Below are 17,813 nucleotides of genomic sequence, written 5' to 3'. Positions count from 1 at the left end.
TTTACACAACTCATACGAGAGCTCCAAGATTTGATGCATGCATAGGCATGGAAAAATGAAAAAGCTCAACCCCTTCAGTCAACCACTTAACACGAGCTCTATCTTTTCAAAGCGTCTCTTGCATTTTAAGGAAGTTCAAAACAGTAACCTTGGCGACAACCTCCTCCTAAAAAAGATCATCATTGATTCCCTAGCTGAAATTCTCTGCTGAATCAAAGAAAGATATTTCCAATGGCACATACAAGCTTTTAAAGTTTTCAACTTTTGCAGCATGATAAACATAGATCAACCACAGACAATCGTATTCAATCAACACTGAATTACAATTTTCCGAAAAGAACAAAGTTGAACCCACATAGATTGAAAACACCACAAGTCTTTGCTATTGAAGCAGAAAAGTAAGAGGATTATGATTACAGACTACCTTTGGCAATACATTAATGAGGCCAAGTCTAAGAACCAAACCAACCCATGTCATTTAAAAAAGATAAAACATTTTTTTTGTGCGACTACGAAATCTCCAACCGTTAGACCTAGGGGTGGAATTTTTTCCCGAAAATCCAGAACCGTCCCGAAATTTGACCGAAAAATACCCGAACCGAACTTTCCGAAAAATTCGATACCCGAAACCGAACCAATCCCGAAAGTTTAGGTTTGGAATTCGGCCACATCTTTGAAAGTGTTTGGTAATCCCGAACCGAACTGAATATTATATATATTTATAATTTATAATTAGAAATTACTTGGACCGTTGGATTGGTTAAGATGTAATCCAACCGTCCATTATGAGTTAGGTCTTTTTATTCCTCTAGGTGCTCTCACTTCCTCAGACTCTCTCTCTGTTGCTCACTCTCACTCTCTCGAAAAAATAGTTCAAACGCTGCTCTCACCGCTTCTCCATCGAGTCATGCCGCTCCTCCGTCCACTTCAACGACGCTCATCCATCCACTTTAACAGCGCTTATCTGACACGAATCGAGTCCCAAAATCCAGGTAAAGGTTTCTGATTTTCACTAGGTTTTTGTTCTTTAGGGTTTATGGTCAAATTTCATGTTGATTAACTTGATTTCTGAGTATTTTGTCGAATGTGTGAGGGTTTGAGGATTGTGGGTTTCGGATTAGGGTGGGTGCAGTGCAGGACCTACATGCCTTTGCGAGGGTGGGTGCAGTGCAGGACCTACATGCCTTTGCGAGGGTGGGTGCATGAATTTGTGGGTTCATTTAGATTAAGATTAGGGTTGGTGTGTGCACAAATTTGTAGAATAACATTATAGAGGATGGTGGAAAACTGGAAATATGACCTGCACGAATTGTAAGGGGATAGGTGGGCTGCATTTGTAAGAGTCTTGCACAAATTATATGTTTATGAAATTGCACAAATTATAGGGGATGGTGGAAATAGGACTTGCAATTGTAGGGGATGGTGGAAATAAGACCTGCAATCAGTGTTTGATCATGTTTATGTGTTTGATTATGTTTATGTGAATGAATCAATGAAATTGCAGTGTGTGATTATGTTTATTTTTCAGCCTCGACAGAGGGGAGCACGGAGATTCATCTGGTTAAGAATTGAAGCTTTCATACCTTCGAGTTTGTTGTGAAAATGCAGAGGTTGTAGCCACTTTGGGCTTCAAGGCCCAATCCCAAAGTTACCTGAAATCCCAAAACAATTTCGGGCATCCTGAATTTTAGGAATTGCATATTTTCTGTTCAGTTTTTGGATATAAAATCCCATATCGAAATGTGTTGGTTTGGGATTTGAGTTCGGTGTTTCGGTTCGGGATCCCGACCTGAACCAGCCCTAGTTCGACCAAGTAAAAGCTGCCCTAAAAGTGTCCAAGTGAATAAAATTGTAAGAATCATATATTCTAGGGTAAATTACATTGTACCCCCTCAGGTTTGAGATCTATTACAATCACATACAACATCTTCAAAACATTTCACTTTCATACCTCAACTACTATTTTATTTCAATATAGTACTTCCATTACATTTTTCATTCATTGATCCGTTAAGAACTGACGTGGCGGCCACAGTTGTGCCACGTGGCAAATTTTTTTATTTTATTATTCATTTAAAATATTATAATAATTTACCCTTTAAAAAAAAAAATATATATATATATATAAACCAAAATTGAAACCCACCTCCGTGCAACCCCCTCACCCTTGCAAACAAACCCAGAAACCTTCCCCCCCTCCCCGACCCCCTTCCCTCTTATCCGATCACCACCGCAACCCTTCTCCATCACCATTGTAGCCCCCATACCACTCCTCCCTCTTCACCTTCCCGACCCACCTTCTCCCTCCTCCACTATTTAAATTAAAAAAAATAAAAAAAAACCCAAACAAACCTAGAAACCATCACATTCATCGAGCCCAAACCCCTCCACCTCCGATGCTCTTCACCGCCACCATGTCCAACCCTTTCCTCTTCACACTCATCCTCCACCTTACTCGCCACAACGGGGCCCACTCTGACCATCCTCCCTTCTCTCTCCCCAATGACCCACTCTCTTCATCGTTTGTTCGGGCCCAATCGGGACTCCCAAACCCCGTCACATAACCCTTCACATCAAATATGAAAGAAACCCACCAGCCCATAAACCAAATCAGAAAGAGTCATAAAAAAAATGCAAGTAAATGCAAAATAATGAGAGAGAGAGATGTCGAAGATAGCGAAGGAGAGAGAGGCGAGGGGTTGAGTGGTGGCAGGGGGAGGGGGCGAGGGAAGGGAAGAAGTTGGAAGCGGGGCTCTATAAATGGTTCAGACAAAAGGATTTGGGTTCCGGTTTGATGTCGGCCAAGGAATAGGAGATGAAGAGAGTGGAGAAGGGAGAAGGTGGGTCGGGAAGGTGAAGAGGGATGAGTGGTTTAGGGGCTACGAGGATGGGGAAGGGCTACAGTGTTGATAGGAGAAAAGGGAGGTGGGTGGGGAGGGGGGGAAGGTTTTTGGGTTTGTTTGCGGATGTGGGTTTCAATTTGGGTTTTTTTTTTTTTTTTAATTTTATTTAAAGGGTAAATTATTATAATATTTTAAATGAATTAAAAAATTATTTTTTTGCCACATGGCACACATTTGGCAGTCACGTCAGCTTTTAACAGATCAATGGATGTAAAATGTAACGGAGGTACTATATTGAAATAAAATAGTAGTTGAGGTATAAAAGTGAAATGCTTTGAAGATGTTGTATGCGATTGTAATGGACCCCAAACCTGAGAGGGTACAGTGTAATTTACCCTATATTGTAGTACACTACTGGACTTAACCCCCCCCCCCCCCCCACCCCCAACAGTACTCCTACTCTTAGAAACCAAGTATATCATTGAAATCACCAATAGCCATCAATGAGACTTGTATTTATTAACCCAGATTAGGAAAATTAGCCTACAAAGCTCTTCTTTTATATAAAGTAGTGCTTACATATGGAATATGGTCAAAAGTACATTGAATGGTAATTTGTTGATCAAATATAGAAACAACTGAGGGATTCACACAAGTCGAAGATGTTAGGAGCAAGAGCTCCTATGGAGTTAAAAGTAAAAGGAGATAATATTAAAACTTAATAAGCAGCCGGAATAGAATTAAATATGGTCGTCGGCTCCGCAAAGCAAAGCAAACATGGACGATGCAAACGAAATATATTAGAAAGCTCAGTCTGTGAGTCGTCATTTCTTGATAGGATTTTTAACGTCTATGCAAATAAGGTCAAAATCATATGAAATACTTGCAAGAATACAAAGATGTTGTAGTATAGATGCTAATGCAAGGTCGTTCTCCTCAAAGACTATTTGGATAATTTATGTAGAAACAATTCCCAATTAAATACTTAAAATTAAAAGTTGAGAAAAGAGATTTTAGACTTGAGTAATATTAAAAATGAATTTTAAATAAAAACAGATATGATAAAAGAAAATAGTTTTAAATACCAATTTATAAAAGCACTAGGGTTCCACCATCACCTAGCAATCTTATGTATTTTTACTAATTACTTATGATCTACAAATGCCACTTTGAAGGTTAGGTTTTCCTAATTTATATTCTACTTGGAACCTCCAACATAGAACGTATATCTAACATGCAACCCATCCGAACATTCGGATCAAATCTGAACATGAGAGACTCATTATGCTTTATGAAAACCATTTGAAAAATCATGCAACCCTTAAGATGTGGTATTCATCTTAAGTGAAATTACAATTATTAATCAAAAGAAGCCCGCATCAATTTCAAAGAACATTCCGACCAAAATTGCATCAAATTACTTTTCTAAAGATCCTAATGGTGATCAAGCATTAAGACAATTAGATAGTTTTAATCACGGTGATTAATAATTCAAAGTGCGCATGCAATCAATCATAAGCAATTAAATAAAAATCACATATTCATGCCAAGGCTCAAGGCTTCGCCTTAGCAAAAGGAATTAGTTACGCATATTCATAATTAAAATCATAGAAAATATTATTAAGAATAAAAGGAATGAAAACACCTTAAAGTAAAAAATCTCCAAGAGCCCTGGCAATAACTCCTATCTCCAAAGTAGCATAAAAGTAAGTGTATGGGAGATTAAGAATGGCAAAGCAATATATTTGCTAAGCCATTGGATAAACCCTAAGACATAGGTCTCTTATTCCAACTAGGAAACTAAATAATAATAAAATATCTTAGAAAATAAAACCCTAACTAAACTAGGAGAATCTGTCAAGTACTTGTCCAGCCACGTTTTAGCCTCAAATCTCCTCCAAATCTGGCCCATGATAGCTTGTTTTAAGGATTAGGACGTTCTGAACACATCTGCAGAAGGCCACGAACCATCCAAAGTCATCTTGAGCTCCAAAAACATCATTCAAGCCCAAAACGTCATTATTCCAGCACTGCACATGGCTCCTTTATTTTATTGCCAGAAAATCATCGCTTGGTAGAAAAATCTGATATTTTTATACGATCAAGCCAAGTGACTCACGAATATCGTCCAAGTGGAATTACTCCAAAATCCGTCCATTTGGCCAAAGTATCAATTCAAAGTATCAACATTCTTCCAAAATATTAACAAAAGTATACTAAGAATAGGGTAAAATATGTAATATAAAACTGACTCATCAATTACCAATGCCTAATATTTCATTAAAGCGTAATGTTATTCATGCTATGTTTTTGTACCACATTGCATTTGATGTGGATAGCCACATCATTTGAATTAATCAGATTTTTAAATTTAGTTCATTATTTAATAAACTAATAATTAAGAAAAAGTTAACTAAATGATGATTGTGGTATACGATGAGACTTTCTCCTTCCTTTCCTTGGGTTTTGCAAATTTTTCAAATGATATGCCTGTCGACATCAGATGCCTTCTAAGTGGTATAGTAATGTGGTATAAAAACATGGTATGAATAGCATTACTCCTCATTAAAACATATTTATTTAAAACGAGCCGGTATTTTGTGGACTCTCTTCAAACGGGGTCAGAACGCTGGAAATCTTAGCACTATGTTTTTGTTTTTTATTTACTTATTGAGATTTAGATACAATAGGAGTAAAACCATCTTTATCACAACCCTCAAGATGATTAACAATACCAACGACATCCTTTGCTAAAGCAACAACATGCCCAAAAGCTAAAGAAATGCTATAATCATCTAGCAAAGCTGGCGTGCCTCTATTAGATTGCATTTTTATTTCAACAATATTACCTAACAATTATTCACCACTAGAGGAGTCGGATGAAGGAGATGACCTGATCACCGAATTACTAACGTGGGATACTCTAGGTGACTGGACACCATGTTCTTCAATTTCAGAATTAACTAATGGCGTGTTTACCAAACTGGAACAGAATGGCAAGAAACGAAATTGCATTCTTTTCCTGGCATTCAAGCCGTTTACTAACATTTCCGGAATGAAAAACAAGATGGGGTCCACTTAAAATTAGGAATTGGATCCCTAAATCTCCCGGAATCAAATCCCCTAGATGGAGGTGGTATTTGGATTCTGGGGAGAAGGCTCTTCCAGGAATCCAACTTTTATACCCAAACTACCCCTTAGATGGATGGGCTTCAAAGACTGAGTTGGTGGAATGGGTTGTCGTTGCGAAGAACAGATTTGAAACTCGTTTGGAGCCACATCTGCCAATTGAACTACACTCTAACACCTGGAATTGAAGCTGCAGTGGTGGTAAATACACTCTAACACCTGCAATTGAAGTTGCAGTGGTGGTGGATCCACTACTATAGTGGTTGTGGGCTATATTCCAGTGGTTGTGGGGTTGGAGAGAGAGATGGAAGGATATGAGAAGTAGATGGAAAAATAAGAGGGGGAAGCTGAAAATAGTTGGGGTATGTGCGGTGCGGACCATGAAAGAAGATAGTTGGGGTATGAGACGACAACGATACTGCAATGTAACTGGACAAGGAAAGGCATGGGGTGAAGGGCAATGCAAGGAAAGGCAAGGAAAGGCAGGGTGGGCTATGGAGGTGTAAGATGGTGGATTTGGTAAGGACCCGGCTTCTTTGCCCTCCAAGTTCCTATACACTCTCATCCCTTCCTATTTTGTGCGGTCACGGTTAAGTCACATCAACATTTTATATTGATTTTTTTATAGAGATAATAAGACAAAAAGTAATAGTGATATAAAATGTTGATGTGACATAACCGTTGTGGATGCAAATTTCTTCATCCTTGATCTTGGACAAAATTGCACCTACAAAACAAATAACACATTCGGTCAAGGCCAAGAGCCTTACGCGCCCACGATGAATGGGGGGGCTTTGGCCGAAGAACCTCCGATGCCAAAGTTAGAATTTAGAGAGAAATATGTTTGAGAGTTTTGGAGAATTTTAGCAAGAGTGTGGAATCATCTTTTGGTGAAAATGGGAGCCTATTTATAGGGATAGGCCAGTCCTCTTTGGAGAAAGAGTGGCCGGCCATTAGGTGTGTTTTTGGGTTTAATTTTGGTTTAATTAGCCAATTTTAATAGGTATTAATTGGCTAATTAAACATAAGGGGAATGTTTTGGTGGTTATAGAATATTTATAATAAATAGATAATTAAGTTATATAATAATTAGCTAGTTGATTTAGCTAAAAAAGGGAAATTAGGTAAAAGATATATGGGGTGAAATAAATTTTAGGGATTACCTTGTAGAAGGATTTGATGAAATGAATTTTTGAATTGTTACCTTTTTTGGGCATTTCTAACTTGGTTAAGGATGGTTGCCCGTTACTCGCGCGTAGGAATCCTGATATGCCTCAAGGGTATTTTTGTCTTCTTAATCCAAAAATTTACGTGTCGCCTTGTGAATATTGTTTGCTCCACAACTGTGACCGCACAAATAGAAGAGAATTTGATTAAGAAATTTAATTTAATTAAGATATAGATGAATTTTATTATATAAATTTAATTTAATTAATTAGTATGAAAATAATTTATTTATGTAAGGGCAATTTAGTAATTAACTTAGTTTTAATTCTGATTGAAGTGAATTAGTAAATAACTTATATGGACTCAACATCATTCATACTCCAATTCCAGACAGTTTTAGTACATAGCTCCATTAGGAATTTGATTCTGATTCTACCTCATTTCAATTCATCTTCAATTCAATTCATCCTCAATCCAATTTCTTTCAATCTGATTACGGATTAGTAAACACGTCCTAAGTGTTCTTCAAAGCCTAATCAACGACCTGTTCAAGAACTTTATTTATAACATTTATCATGAGAGGAAAAGTGTTAGAGTAGGGATGTCTTACGAGATCACTTGTTTGATTGTTGAACGAAGCTTAAATACAAACATAAACATATAGGCATATTTTATTTTATTTTCTGATCATCAAATGTCACATATAAATAGACGATTCATCATTAATATGTTACTTAGTACTTACATTGTCGAGTTGTTTCATACAATTAAATGCATATATGATCTTTGATTCAAATGATTTTTTTTATCGAAATGATCTTTAAATGAAGATTAAAAACTTAAACAGTTCCGATTACACAATTTATATGTTGAAGATATGCTATTCGTAAGAAGTAAGATGTGTGTATCTTCTAATGGAAGGATGCTAAGTATTATTCAAAACGAAAAAATTCGTTGAATTAATGCAACAAATGAGGGTGTTACAAACAAGCAAATACACTAAAATGTACAATAAATCTGTCATCAAAGTACCTCCCTGACAACCCTTACTTTTGCTCATCCCAACACATCCCCACTATACTTTGCCTTCTCCCACTAATTAATCCAAAAGAAAAGAAAAATTAATGAGAAAAAAAAAAATGATATAAATATCAAAAGAATGAACGCATCACACTCCACACCCCAAATCAGCTTTAAAGCAAATCCGACCCTAATTCTTCTTTTTTATGTTTGTAAGAAGGACAATGCACATGTTCTTCCCTGCAAACCCAATCATTCATTTTCTGAGTGGTCCCTTTCTGTAAAGCCAAACACATCACGTGGTTCCACAGGTTAGCAGCAGCAGCAGATCAAGTCACCCAAGAATGTGACTTCTCCTCCTCGCTAGCTAGTGGCTAGTACAAGTAGTAGTGACTGCTGATGGAGAATGTGTCTTAAACTGTTTGCATTGGAGCCAGCACTTGGATGGAACTGGCTTTCTGCAACGTAACATCGCAGTTCAATAATGAAATATCAAAGAAATTTATGCATGATATTATATTATTAGAAGAAAAAGTCACGTGGTAGTAAACTTGCTCCGTGCAAGTTACTCTCCTACTCTTCTAACATGGTTATTTTCGATCATAACATGACAGTAACAGTGAATTCTTTCTAGGAAATCCTTCTTGAATAGGCAATTAATGATGATGATCAAGATGAGGACACGTTGAGAAGGTGTTCCCCTTGATCAGGAGGAGGAGTAGTTGATATGGTGTCCGACGGGGGTGTAAGTGAGGTTGGTGATTGTGCGACCCTCTCCATCTTCTTGACGTTTTGTTGGTGATATACTTGCCTTAGTCTCTCTATTTCCCTCTTTAATGCTTCTTGATGAGCTGCAATATTTGTTTGCCCAAATCCAAATTAAGACAAAGTTAAAACCATTTCATTACCATGTGATCCTACTTGTGACAGCCCACAATATAAATCAAAATGTGCACATTGATCAATCAACAAGTACACGTGTAAACACATGCCCCATATGTTATGACAATTAAATTACTTTATCCCTAATCTCTTCTCTTCCCTCCTAAATTTCTACCCCCACAAAAAAAAAGCATGCATAGCCATTGAACTCACCTAACAAACCATAAAAGATTATGGAACTTTATGTTTTGTACGATACTATGTATCCGACCACATGTTTTTGTGGACTGTATCTTTGAGTATATAAAGGAGAGCATTTTTATTACCCATTTAGTTTAGGTGTATGTTCAACACACATCTTTATAGCTGACACATACTAAATTAATTAACCGTAGTTAAAATTTTGCAATTAAAATATTATGTCGCTTTTACCCCTTCTCACCCATGCTTCTTTCTTCCCTCTCTTGGATCCTCCATCGTACCATATCTTCAAAAAAAAAATTTAGTTGCAAAGTTTAACTACGGTTGACTAGCTTAACAGGTGCCAACCATGCATACATAGAACTGTGCGGTGAGCATCTACCGGAATTAAAGATGAGGTAAAAAAAATGTTCTCGTAGTAAAACGGTATCTACATGGACAATCGAGGTATCATCTCTATTAGAACAGTAATTAACAAAATATAATCTCTGTAATATTTCGTACGTCTTTCTAATTTTATATAATGATTAATCTAATTTAAAAGGGAGAAATTTAATTATAACATGGTGCCCTATATTGTACTAGCTACATCTATCGCAATTGCACCAATTAGTGAGATGACACATGATATTTCTTTGTCTCATTAACTTTCTTCCTACTCTTAGCATGCATGCGATGGCCTTTTCAACGCTGCCTTTTTTATGTGCATTCATTCTTGGTGGATCAAATAAGTGTCTTTATCTACGATCTAAAGCAATAATTTCCTATGAGTACCAAGTTTAAACACCTTTTATGGGCTGCATGTTTCCTAACATGGCTAGGGAATTAATTAGATCTCACACCAATATAAAAAAGTTGGTAGCTAGAAACTCAACTGATTGAAGGCCAATCAAACATGTTCTTCTTTTAATTAAGGAAAAATTAGAATTAAATACATATTTTTCATAAAATTTGACATTTGAACACCAGTAAACTAAAATGAAAACTTAAAATTGATGCCTAATTGCCGATATATTTGTACTTTTCTATAGTACTCGAGCACCAGGTTTTAAAACAAAACATCCGCAACTCACATTTCTATAGGAAATATTTAGTTTTCAGGTCGGAAACCATGGTGCACTGTAGAATTTTCTTATATCTTGGACTTAAAACGAAATTAAAATTAATGTGAACAAGGTTCATGTTGCTAATTGTTCAATATTTATGTGAAGTTCAAATGAATAATTTAATTATGCATGGTAAATTAGGACAATAATATACGTATGTACCGTCTTTGAAGATATTATCCTGCGCCAATGCTGCAATTCTTTGTTTGAGAGCACTGTTGTCGACATTTAAAAGCAAGCGTTGATGGTCAAGAAATGAAACCCTTGGTGAAAGCACTGAAACTTCAGCCTTCGTGAGAAAAGGAAAATATTCGGTGATTTGGATTATTAAGGAGCAATATATATTGTTTGACAAATTAAAGAAGTTAATTAATTAATTAATTTAAAACCAGAATTAATTCAAGTAATTAACCTACTTGTAGAGAGTTAACACTTCGTTCGAGTTCTGATACGTATTGCAGCTTCCTCACCCGTGATCTTTGTGCAGATTGTCTGTTCGCCAAAATTCTAATGCAACATACACAAGAAAATTATGTAATCAACAACTGATTAATAACAAAATTAATTAAACTCATCAATATATATATATAAATATATGTATGTATATAGTATGCATTGTGCATGAAGATTACCTCTTGACTCTTTTGTGGTCAATTTTCCTACCATTGGATGTGGTTTGTAGTTCGCCTTGGCTTTCCCCCTCTTCAAATTCATTCTTTAGCTGCTTATTGATCTGCTGCTGCTTATTAATCCCCTGCGTTTCTTTCTCATCGTCATTGATGCTGTTATGATCGGAAGGCGTGGACGGGTTCGACGACGACCCCGTGGGTCCCACTGTTGCGGCAGCGGCGGAGATTTCATCGGTGGTGAACATGGACATGAACTGTTCGTCGTCAAACCTATCAAACTCGTGATTGTTGTTAGCGTGGGAGTGCGAGTGCGGGCCTGGAGGTGCAGCGGAGACGCGGCATTCTTCCTGCATTGGTGCCTCGAGGAAGCTGGTGGAGTCGCTGACGGATCTCCGGTGGGATCCCCGTCGCACAGACGAGAAGTCGAGGAATTCATCGACCCAACAAGGGTTTTGGGACGTGGTGGCGGCTGTGGCATTTCCATTTGGCGCAAAACAGCCGCCCATTGAAGGCGGCATCTTCTGGTGTGAAAAGTCAGGCCAATTGGGTGTCATGCTTGGAACTTTTGGAGGTAATTGTGCCATAATATTAATATTGCACACAAAATAATGTTAACTGTTTTGTGTATCAACCAAACTTGCCTTGGAATGTTGAAATGATGATATATATATAGAGAGAGAGAGAGAGACAGAGACAGACAGAGAGAGAGAGAAGAGAGAGAGAGAGGACTTGAAAGAAACCAATCCAAATTACAAGCTCCAACAAAGGCTTATATATATACCCAGAAAATACAGAAAGAAGGGAATGTTGAAGGGTTGAAGAATCAACTAATCAATAATGTTATGACGAGAGAAATCCACATGATTATAGCCCGAAAAATTCTCTTGAAATCAATATATTGTCCCAGTGAGACTCACTGCCGATACATATGATTGTCACGTATTTTATCCATTAGATAATTATTATCCGGTGTCACCGTTTGCAGTAGAAAATCTCTCATCTGGTTAGATATTTTGTTTTTATAATGTCCAAAGTCTGTAAAATCCCAATCAATAAATATCTCTCTCTTTCTTTGTTTTGGATCTCTATCAAATATCTATGTATGCGTGTTGTGTATGTCCAATGGGATCACATGGGGAGGTGATCGGACAGCTATCTCCAGCTGGGAGGAGGTTGGGGATCAACGGTTTTACTGGAAAGTCGCCAGTACTAGTTTAATAACAAGCGGAATCAGCCACCACGTGCCCTTGTGACCGTCTCTTTAGTAGGACACCTTATAATAATAGAAGAATAGCCCCTCCCTCGTGCTTCCCTATATTTTTTCTACTTCCACTGTTCCACATCCGAAGGAACATTCTCCTGTGTAATCCACCACATCTTAAAACTTACCATCATCCATTCTGACCGTCAGATCCACCCACATGGGTCAAGGATTCATCATATCTATCAAACATAAACTCTCAAGTCGTCCTTCAACTAGACCTAACAAATGTGTTCGTCATGTTTGTGTCAATTTACGATCTTAATGATTCGTATTGTGTTAACTCGTTAAGTTAATGGGTGGAAAATTTATTGGAGCCTTTCAAAGCTTGTCGACAGAAGCATAGATTTGCAGCAGACCTTCACATATTCGGTCCATGGTGGGAGCGTCTTTGTTTTCAGAGGCGGCACCGTGCTTGAAGGCGGCGCAGCTGCAGCGTGGTTGCTTTGAAGTTGTCAACGCAGTGGTGGAGTGATCTAGTCGAGAGGCATATGAGTTTGCTCTTAATGAAAACATTAATTGTTGGAACCAAAGGTGGAGATGCACAAACCCGAGTAACATGTAAAAGAACAAACAACCGTAAGCTAGTCAAAGACCGGGGATGTGTCACTCAAAGGCTCTCCTACGACCAAGTTAGTAGGGAATATAAGACTCAAGTAGTGGGTAAGAGAATAACATGCGATACTTTGCACCCTTAATAAACATAAGAATAAGTTCTTTATAAACCAGATAAGTAAACAACATTCACGTTTAATGAGAAATAACTGGATTGAATCAACTCATATTAACATATGTTCATGGCTTTAGTTCACCTTTAGCAAAGAAAGAGATTAGTTACACATGTTCATCATAATTAAAAAGCAACTTCATTATAACAAAAATTGAAAAGAAAATAAATAACAAAGGTTCGAAAGAAACTAGAAGCTCCTGCAACTTCAATGGATGAGTGGATCAACGATCGAATGGAAGGATGGAACACGGCTGGGTTGTGTGAAAGGCTTCAGGGAATTTGTGGTATTGGGATGCGGCAGAGATAAGAAGGTGGTGTGGCTGAAGGAATAAGTATATATGTGTAAGAGAAAGTTTGGATTGTGGTAGAACTCTAGGAAATCAGTTGGAAAGTATTTAAAGTTAATTAGGATTTATCTTTTCAGCTGGAGATAAGATAGTATAATGTGCAAGGGAATTGCCTTATTTCTTTGGTAGTCTTCAACTCCAACTTTGTCTTCAAATCCTTCTTGAATTGAACCTCTATACTTCAAATGTACACACGTGAAACATTCTAACAGCTCCAAAACGTCCAGCCCTTACAACCAATGCTTGCCATCCAACTCCAAGTCTAATTTTGCTCTGTTTTATTCTTTTTAACCTCCAATTGTCAACTTTACCAAATTAGACCTATAATAAATAAAAATAATATAAAACACTATAATTACTGGAAATTAATTAAGTAAATATAGGGAAATAAGATAACAAAATAGTATAAATATGCTCCTATCAAACACAACCGAGTGTAGAGAATAAATTAAGATTTCGTGTACAATATAAGGGGTATAGCACAAATTAAGTGATAAATTAATAATAATCACATTTAGAACCCCCAACCCAAGTCATAAATTAATAATCATAACACAAATTAAGTCATAAATTAATAATAATCACGTTCAGTAGTGAAAAGCGAGCAAAAGTTTGAAACCCCCAACCAACGTCCAAAACTCCCATGAAGGCCTTGGTTAGGGCCGCATGCTTTATTACCTGAGGGTTAAAAGTACCGCCACCTCATGTAGCACCGAGGCTGCAGAGAGACCAAAATTAGTTTGCCATAATTGTGCAGTGGGATACCTCCTCCATTCGTTTTCAGTCTTCTTGGTGTGAGGGTTAACACAAAGTAGCTGGACCTGAGATTAGATTTGGAGTATAAAAAGATTAGGAATAATAAGATACTTTATTAGTGGGATTAGGGGATTTGGGGCATGAGGCCATACTCAGTCTGTAGGGAAGGGAATCACGTTATACAGTAGTCTCTCCCCATGTGAATTGTTCGGACGTTCTAAGCTTCCTTTAGCTTTGTCCCAAAACCATACCCACATGTAGGGTGTATATGTTTCGTGCTACTTTTTTTTTTTTGGGTAAAGAAACGGAAAATACAACCCAAAGCTGACTTACAGAATCATAAAAAACAAAGCGAGTTCGAGAGTTTCGTGCTACTTTCCATCACTACCTCAACTAGAATTTTTGTCGTACTAATCATGATTAGTGGGGTGTTTAGAATATGCATTAATTTGCCTTTATCAATGAAGCTTCAAGGAGGCACTAATCATGATTAGTGGGGTGGGTTTAGGATTGAGATTTGGGGTTTGAATTAACAAAACCATCGTTTGGGAGTTTTAGCTCAACTTAATTCATTAGGTGTGGGGAGCTTTAGCATGGTCTTTGAATGCTCCACAACTTGATCAGATTTTGCACAGCAACTTAAGGCATACTTGTTAGGGAAATTTTATTTAAACCCACATAACCTCTCTCTACATCCAACTTAAACTTTAAATGTGAATTGTCTTGTTTACTCTATTGTATAATTACCATAAAGTACAAGATAAAGTTAACAATAAAACTAAAATTTATGAGTAAACCCACACCCTATAATTAAACTCTATCATCACTCTCCTTGTTTATCCTACATTCATTCCGGCAACACCCCTAATAGCTCTTATAATAAAAGAAAAGCTTTTAAGAAAAAGATCAAATCAGGAAATCTTTCTACGTCACTGGTCTCTGCTGGGTTGGGTTTTCAAAAATCCATTTGGAAATTTGAAACTTTAGGAAAAAGATCAAATAAAATTTCATTGAAGCAATTGATAGAAAAATTAAAAAAAATTCAAAGAAATTTTAAACCCACAAAACCGTAGATCTTCCCGCTCTCAAAATGGCATTAAGTTGTAAGAATTCAAATTTTCAAGGAGCACCTTTTGAAGTTTTGTTGTGGGTTTGATTTCTAAAATAATTTGGGGTTGCCTTACTGTAGATGCATATATTGGGCATGAGGCAGTGCTACATTGATAGGTTTTGCAAAATTGAAGGCAGAGATTTTGGCGACTGCATTGTAGATAAATGGATGTATAGCTAAATTTATAAATTGAATTGGGTTTGTGAGGATAGTTTAGGTAATAAATTTGGGTTTAAAGAGATATTGGTATCTTAATTAAAAGTAATATGGGTGTAAAAAGTAAGTTAGATGTGGAAAGAGGTTGTACGGGTTCAAATAAAATTTCCCTACTTGTTTTTAGACATTAGATTTAACATGTAGGTGTTGACCCTAAAAACTACAAAGCTTACGTGACGCGCATGCCGATTAACTAATGAGCTAACTACGTCTTTCGGTTGATGCGGGGCGTGCCAACTCGTCGGCTGAGGAGTAAAATTTGTTGATGTTGTGTTGAACGCACTACTGACTTTTTGATCTTGCAATTGCGACCGAGGAAGGAATACGTCTCGGTCTTTGGGTTCTCAAGCCTGAAGACAAGGCTGCTAGTTCTGTGAAGTTCACGAATTCTCGACGCCGGGTTTGGTCACGGTGATTACATAGGTACTCAAAAGAGATGTATGTCTTGATGGTAAATGTAGTAACTTGTAACACCTTATTTTGCCGAGAAAGCTAATAAGATGACCTCTGCCAATAAGGATTCAAAAACCCTTCTCAATCGAGACTTGGATAGGTAACCGGTCGGCTTCTACGCAGTGCTGTTTATCCAAACTGAAGGTGCTCCTCGGTCGGCTGATTTTACAGTAACAGTGATGTTTATCCAAACTGAAGATGTGTTTGTAGAAAAAGAAAATAAAAAAATCTCAAGATGTTTGAGAGGTTTGCACAGGGCAATTTGTGTGTTGAATTGGAGGGCCCTGAATGTTGTCTACAACACTGTATTTATAGAAGCAAATGTTGTGTGGCGCGCCCAGATAATTTTGTAGTGTCCAACTGCAACTTTAATTCGCGGAATTGAACTTGATCCGCATCAGAAGCCAAGACATGTCCTTCAAATTGATCCGTGGGATTTGTTCCTTGACTTTTCAAACCTAAAAATTAGGCTTATCACATCTCATCATATGCCAAGCCTACCTAGGCTTCTTATCTCATCATAAAAACTCCATCAGTAGCTTTTAAACCCATCTGACAACATCTATCACCATGCAAAAAGACCTAGTCTACCTAGGTTGCTTATCTCATCATTTTCCAAGACCATGACTTTAAGATCATCAAATCCCATATGCTAATCTCCACTCCAAGCTACTTCAATCTGCACGTCCACTGCCAAACATCCAAATCAATTTGAATTGTACTACTTGCTTCATTATCTGACGCCGTCCATATCCCAATATTCCACCATCATTCAAATTAATTGGGATTTAGACAAATTTTAGGTTTAAATAATTTAATATATTACTAAGAGATAATATCATGATTAAAATCACAATATTATTTCTCAATAATAACTAAAAATCATTTCAACCACTTTGTCATTCCATGGTTTAAAATTCTACTCATTCAACGCTCATGATTACTCGGGCCGATAGTGTAAAATCGGATCCAAATAGTAGGTTAGTCAGATAGCGATAGATTGCATTTTTTTTCTTTTTAGTAAATTTTACACTAAGAGGAAGGAGGAGTTCGGCTAAGCCACACAATAGGCAACCTCATTTGGTATCAAATTTGCCATTTATGAAATTGGAACCCAAGACCTCTTACTTATAAGTGAAGAGGAATACGACCAGACCGTAGTACTAAGTAACGTGAAAGATTGCATATTCAGTAGCAGCCCCCGATAGTAATACAATTTCAAAACAAGAGGTTGTTGGGCGTTCTCCGCAGCAGCAGCTGTTGAAGGAATTAACAAAATCAAAACTGGAAACCTGGTGTCACTACCAGAACAAGAACTTGTGGATTGCGATGTCAACTCCGGGAACCAATGCTGTAGTGGTGGATTCACGAAGAAAGCATTTAGTTTCACAAAAGATAATGGACTCTCTCCACCGGAGAAGATCATCCCTACAAAGGATCAGATGGTACCTGTGATGCTGATAAATTGAAAACGCGCGCTGTGAACGTAAGTGGCTACGAAAGAGAATACCCGTTAATAATGAGAAAAGCCTACAAGCCGCAGTTGCTCACCAACCAGTCTCTGTTGCAATCGATGCTGGCAGTTATGCTTTTCAACTTCAACTCTATTCTTTATCTTCACTTGTCATTGTGGAAATATCAACCAGGGAGTCACCGCGGTCGGGCTATGGGGAAGATAGTGGTAAAAAGTACTGGCTTGTGAAGAATTCCTGGGGTCTTGACTGGGGTGAATCTGGTTATGCAAGAATGAAAAGCAATTCGGTTGATAAGGAAGGTACTTACGGCATTGCCATGCAGGCTAGCTACCATGTTAAGGCTTGAGCAGTATGATAAATTAACCTTCTTCAATGTGGTAACAAGGTAAAATATGCAACGGTCGAATTCCAATTAGTGCAAAGAAAACAAGGAAGATAATTCAAACGTAATGGGTATTAACTGGGATTATGTAGTTTATCAAGTAAC

The 17,813-nt window shown here is 37.4% G+C and overlaps 1 protein-coding gene and 1 pseudogene across 1 annotated transcript; one reads left to right on the top strand and one right to left on the bottom strand.

The window, feature by feature from the left end:
• Positions 1 to 8,701: 8,701 nt before the first annotated feature.
• Positions 8,702 to 11,679, bottom strand: LOC137708846 (basic leucine zipper 34-like). The gene is made up of 4 exons (XM_068448002.1): positions 10,981 to 11,679; positions 10,765 to 10,855; positions 10,511 to 10,637; positions 8,702 to 9,010 (listed from the first exon to the last, which is right to left on the bottom strand). The coding sequence occupies exons 1-4, from the start codon at positions 11,559 to 11,561 to the stop codon at positions 8,829 to 8,831; spliced, it is 981 nt and encodes a 326-aa protein (XP_068304103.1). The 5' UTR covers positions 11,562 to 11,679; the 3' UTR covers positions 8,702 to 8,828.
• Positions 11,680 to 15,898: 4,219 nt separating this feature from the next.
• Positions 15,899 to 17,672, top strand: LOC137708910 (cysteine proteinase COT44-like; annotated as a pseudogene).
• The last annotated feature ends 141 nt before the right edge of the window (positions 17,673 to 17,813 follow it).

Source organism: Pyrus communis, chromosome 11 (assembly GCF_963583255.1).
Source record: "Pyrus communis chromosome 11, drPyrComm1.1, whole genome shotgun sequence".
NCBI classification, from domain to species: domain Eukaryota; kingdom Viridiplantae; phylum Streptophyta; class Magnoliopsida; order Rosales; family Rosaceae; genus Pyrus; species Pyrus communis.
This window is presented reverse-complemented; position numbering and strand designations above follow the sequence as displayed.

Coding starts and splice junctions, on each gene's coding strand:
- LOC137708846 (XM_068448002.1), bottom strand. CDS start 11,561: ATGGCACAATTACCTCCAAAAGTTCCAAGCATGACACCCAATTGGCCT. Junction 10,856..10,980: donor GACCACAAAAGAGTCAAGAG/GTAATCTTCATG, acceptor ATGTTGCATTAG/AATTTTGGCGAACAGACAAT. Junction 10,638..10,764: donor GAAGTGTTAACTCTCTACAA/GTAGGTTAATTA, acceptor TTTCTCACGAAG/GCTGAAGTTTCAGTGCTTTC.